This window comes from Chrysochloris asiatica, unplaced genomic scaffold (assembly GCF_000296735.1).
Source record: "Chrysochloris asiatica unplaced genomic scaffold, ChrAsi1.0 scaffold00008, whole genome shotgun sequence".
In the NCBI taxonomy this organism is placed as follows: domain Eukaryota; kingdom Metazoa; phylum Chordata; class Mammalia; order Afrosoricida; family Chrysochloridae; genus Chrysochloris; species Chrysochloris asiatica.
In genome coordinates, this window is record NW_006408526.1 from 23,986,873 (window position 1) to 23,992,209 (window position 5,337).

General features: G+C 49.7%; 1 protein-coding gene across 1 annotated transcript in view; it reads left to right on the forward strand.

The window, feature by feature from the left end:
• TTC12 (tetratricopeptide repeat domain 12) overlaps positions 1 to 3,473 on the forward strand; it is a 41,288-nt gene extending 37,815 nt beyond the window's left edge. The window contains exons 19-20 of the mRNA XM_006833831.1: positions 2,118 to 2,343; positions 3,398 to 3,473. Coding sequence (XP_006833894.1) covers positions 2,118 to 2,343; positions 3,398 to 3,473 — 302 coding nt within the window. The remainder of the gene's footprint in view (positions 1 to 2,117; positions 2,344 to 3,397) is intronic.
• Positions 3,474 to 5,337: the final 1,864 nt, after the last annotated feature.

Below are 5,337 nucleotides of genomic sequence, written 5' to 3' on the forward strand. Positions count from 1 at the left end.
CCATGTTCAGTGATGGTTACTTACTGTGTTTCCCATGTTCAGTGATGGTTACTTGCTGTGTTTCCCATGTTCGGTGATGGTTACTTACTGTGTTCCCCGTGTTCAGTGGTGGTGACTTACTGAACTGCAGATACAGAATGTCTCCATCACCACTTCCGGTTCTAGTGGTCAGCACAGGTCTGGACTCCGGGACACATTTTTAAGGCTCTCTGAGGTCTTTCCTCCTGATTGACACCTGAAGTTTCAGCCCATTAGTTTGAGTTCAGCATTGTGTGAGCTCGGCCACTAAGAGATAGAAGACAGTCTATGGCCGAGGTTTCTAAAGAGCAGCTAATGCTACAGAAATACCCACATAGGTAACATCAAAAAATTTCCCAAGTGTACCCCTGTCTCCTCCCGCTCATCTGTGATGGCTAGGGGTTTGCCCTAATGTCATTGCTGAACTTGCCCATTGGGGTTTAAGTGCTCTCAGGTCCTGCCCAGAGCTGGACTAACAGGCTTGTTTGGTTCTGAGGTGTTTCTGAAGTCTATTTTTGGCTCCAGCAGGGACTGAGGAGCCATGACTTGCTATCTGGGCCCAGCTCCTCTCTGAGACTGTCTCGCTGAAGACTGGTGGCTTTTGGAGTAGAGCCCTTAAAGGAACCTTAAACCCCTGGGCTGGTTCCACAGGGTACCTGCCTGGAGCTCCCAGGCCACAGAATCCATTCCATGTCTCCTTTCCCACCCATCCTAGGAGGGTGCATTCCAGTGGGACGCTCATGGTCCTATCATGGTGTTGACACCGTTGACCACTCCCTTTGTCTTGAAATAGTCCCCTCACCTGGCTTCCAGGGACCACACTCTCCTGGTTTTCCTCCTTCCTCTTCCTGGTTCCCATTGCTGGCTCCTCCTCATCTCCCATCCCCAATATGTTAGTGGTCCTGGGGCTCATGCCTTAGAGCACTTTCCTTGTCACTGCCCAGTCCCTGGGCATTCTCATCTCATCCACTCTTCTGGTTGTGAGTGCCGTAATATGCTGGTGATCCCCAAATTGCTCTTCCCAGCCTGGATCCTCCTGTGTACTCCAGGCTGGAACAGCCTCTCCACTGCACTGTCCATCTGCCAGCCTTCATGTATCATGATGACCCAAACCAAGCTCCTGATGCTCCTCCTAAAATCCTCTCCTCCCACTGCTTTCCTGATTTCAACCCCAGCTTCTCAGTTGATTGGGATCAAAACACTGGAAACATCCTTGATTCCTCTTTGATTTCGTTACACTCTAAGTTAAATCCACCAGCAAATCCTGTCGGCTCTACCTTCAGAATGCATTCAGAATCTTACTAGCTCCATGGCTACTGCCCTGGCCCAGACGCTGCTAGCTTTGACCTGGATTACTGCACTGGCCCCTCACTAGTCTTTCTGAGTCCGCCTTAACCCCATAGTTCATTCTCAACACAGCAACCTGAGCATGTGTTTAGGAATGTCCATCAGTTCAGACAGCATTCCCTCTGTGGCTTCTCATCTTACTCAGTTATCCCCAGGATTTTCAGAGCAGAAGTTCTCTGGCCCCACATCCTGGTATTCTCTCTCCTGTGTACTCTCCAGCATCTAGACCTCCTTGTTCTGCTTCAGGTATGCCACACACTCCTACCTCAGGGCTTGTGAACTTGACTTCTCCCTCCCTGAAATGCTCTCTCACCCCTAGATCGCCACATGGCTCACTCTTCCACTTCTTTAACATTGTTATCATCTCACACCCAACTTCTTGACCTCACTGCCGCCTGCATTTACCGCGATCTGACATGTGCTTTACTCATTGTCTATCTCAGGATGTAAGGGACTGAAGGGTAGAGTGTTTTTCTGTTTTGTTCACTGCTGTCTCCCGGTGCTTCAGAGTGGTGTCTGATACAAACCATTCATTCATGCAGCCACTGGGTTGTGCCGGTACTCTTCTAGGCATGAGCTACATACATCAGAGGCACAGCAAGGTGCTGAGGGGGTTCAGAGGTAGTCAATAAATGTTTGCTGAGCAAGTCCTCTTTCCGTGTGTTGGTTGCCCAGGGCCCCTCACGTCCCGTGGCTAGCCTCCTGTTTTTCGATTTGCCTGCAATGATGTTTGTTCTCTTCCTTCCCTGTAGAGTTTAGTGTCTTGATGAACTTGCTCAGCTCAGAGGATGAGATTCTGGTGGGAAATGCCGCCCTCTGTCTTGGTAACTGCATGGAGGTGCCAAATGCTGCAGCTTCCTTGTTGAAGACAGATGTTGTGAAGATCTTGTTAAAGCTTGCAGGTGGTGATGCCCAGAAGACTGCGGTGCAGCTGAACGCCGGGATTGCTCTGGGGAAGCTGTGCACAGCTGACCCAAGGTACGCAGTGTGGGTCAGCCCTGAGTATGCAGGACCAATGAGGTGCAGCGTTTTGACTAGGTCTCTGTCCTTGGGAGATGCACATGGTTAACGTGATTGGATGCTAGTCCACCAAGAAATAAGTGCCTTGGGAGAAAGGTGTGGCAGTCTGCTTGTCAAAACGCAGCCACTAAGAACCCTGTGAAACACAGGTCTACTCTGAACTGTGCGTGTGAGGTTGCCGTAAGTCGGGATGGATTCCATGGCAGCTGGTCATGGGCCACACCGAACTCTGTGGAACCCCCATGCCGCCTGCTGTGCATGCACGTGTTAGCCCCCCACGTGCCTTCCTCCCCAATAGCTGCTTCTCAGAAACAGTGAGATCCTGCCTCATGTCTGGCCGTCTCCTAAATAAATGGAAGCATATCCAGTGAGGATCACACTTTCATGCTGGAGAAAACTGAGGCCGAGATGCAGAGCAGCCTGGCTGAGGCCAGTTAGCCAGCCGGGCTGTGGTTCAGTGCTTTAACTGCTGTACTCGCTTCACCCTTAGCTCACACTTCTGCTCTGGCCCATGCTGATGTGCTCACCTAATCATAGATGTCTCAGGAAGGCGCCCACCTGGAGCTGAGTGGTGGGGTCTGCCAGAGAAGGAAGAGGTTGGCTTCTGGCCTGGCAGGTCTCTTCCCCTCATACCTGAGCGCCTCTAAGTCCTCCTCTGTCCAATGATAGGATTGGCCTGGATGATTTCTCAGTTCAGTGTGATTGTTCAAATGGAAGAAACAAATGAAATCTTTTCTTCCGCAAATAGCCAGGATGAGCTAAAAGTGGCAAGTGGCCAGGGAGTTCCAGAGAGCAAAGCCCCCACCGATCAGACTAGCATGTCCACCGCACCTGCTGAGAGGGTTCTTTCTGTGATCTTGAGGGCTCCCCAGTGTCACAGCCATAGGGGTAGTAGCCCCCAGAGGTCATAGATCTGATACTCTGTCCGCTCATATCTGTGACGGGGGACAGCCTTGTTTGTCAATAGTCAAACAAGGCATTCACTCCCTGAGTTTTGTGTTTGGTTTAACAGGTATGCAGCTCAGCTGGGAGAACTTCACGGGCTAGAAATCCTCCATTCTACGGTGAAGCACATCAGAGACTCTTGAGAGATGTGAGGCTTCTGTTCAGTTTGCAAATGCTATAGGTTATTCCTGTTAATAAACACTGTTTAAACACCATTCTAGAATGGAATACTTGTCAGTGTTTCATCTCTTGGGTCTTCCAGTCATACAAAGAAAGTGGGCAGCAGGTTTCCTGAGGGGCAGGAAATTGTGGATTGGCCTGCTCAATGCCCAGCCAAATCCCACATTCCCCAGACTCCTTATAGCAGGGAATCGAGATGGAAGTTCAATTCTAATCTCATGCTATCCCCTGCTCATTGTGCTGTTTTCTGCCCGCAATGTGTAGAAACAGCAGGGTTTTCTGCAGCAGCATTTCATGTCCATTGTGCAGCTGCTGGAGCACTAAGAGGCAGCAGTGTCAGCGGTGGTGGGGGCATCCGGAAGCCTGGGTGGCAGCGGTAGCATGTGTTCTTGAATCCAGTGGTTCAGGTGGTGGGGAGGGGCTTCCTGGTAGGGGAGCTCGGGGAGGCCCAGCCTAGTGCCCTCCCGCAGTCCATTGAACATGTCTATGTGTGAAATTAGTCTCTGCTTAAAGCGCCAAAACAAAGGATCCTATTCCTGCACTGCATCCTGACTGGTACATAGTTCTTTCTTCAGCCCACCTTGTACCCTTACCCTCTTCACAAAAGGGACTGTGCCTCTGGGCTCCTCAGAAACAGACAGGGTCACCTGTTGGCCCCCAAGTACCTAAGGGGAAAATCTAATAAGTCACACTTCTTGTCAGCTTTCCATTACAATCACTTGACCATTTGAGGGTAGGAGGCAAGACATGCGTGGTATAGTGAACACCAAGAGGCCCAGGTCAAACTGCTGAAAACCCCTAGTCCTATTCTTCTCCCTGCCAGCTGTGTGACTTTGGGCAAGTTGCTTAACCTCTCTGAGCTTTGGTTGTTTTTTTCTATAAAAATTAGCATCAGACCTGTCCAATCTACCTCCTGTGTTACAGCAAAGGCTAAATAAGGTCTTGGAGGTGGAGGCATTTGAGTAATGAAAATGAGTTACACAAAAATGTCTTGGAAAAATGGAATGAAAAGATAATACAATTTTTCACTGCCTTTTTGAAGCCCCTCATACTAGAGATGACTGGGTGCCATCTTGAGGGGAAAGGTTTAAGTATAACATCAGTTGGGTTAAGTGTAAGATGTTAGAGTTGGACATTTTTTTGAAGCACACTGGAAAGGAAATCTACCTCCTGGGAGATTTTATTCCACTCATTTAAAGAAATGGTTCTTCACAGGTGAGGTAGCCCTTGGCTTAAATGAATTCTTCCTAAAGCCAAGATAAACCCCAAACAAACCCACTGCCGTAGAGCTGATTCCAACTCACAGTGGCCCGATATAGGGTTTCAGAGACTGTGAATCTTTTATAAGAGCAGACAGCCTCATCTTTCTCCCAGGGAGCAGCTGACCTTGGGTTAGCAGTCCACTGTTTAACCCACAGCACCATTGGAATTTGTTGTTAAGTGCTGTCGAGTCTGTTTTGACTCATAGCGACCCTGACCTAGCATAGGGTTTCCAAGGAGCGACTGGTGAATTTGAACCGCAGACCTTGTGGTTCAAACAGACCTTGCGGTCCAGTGCTCTCTATCCCACAGCGCCACAGATGGTTGGAAATCAATAACTCTGAGATCCTCTGGAATGGGTGCACCATGTGGGCAGGACGGAACTCGCTGGAGTGCTTCCACAACACTGTCCACAGGCAGCAGGCAAATGGCAGGCCACAAAGTGGCTGAGATGGCCCCATTCCATCCCCATCATGCAAACAAACACCCTTCAAGAAGTTACTGAATTGGTTGACAGGAATGGGCAACTTAGACATTGGCTACCCAAAATGGGAGTGGGAAGGGGCT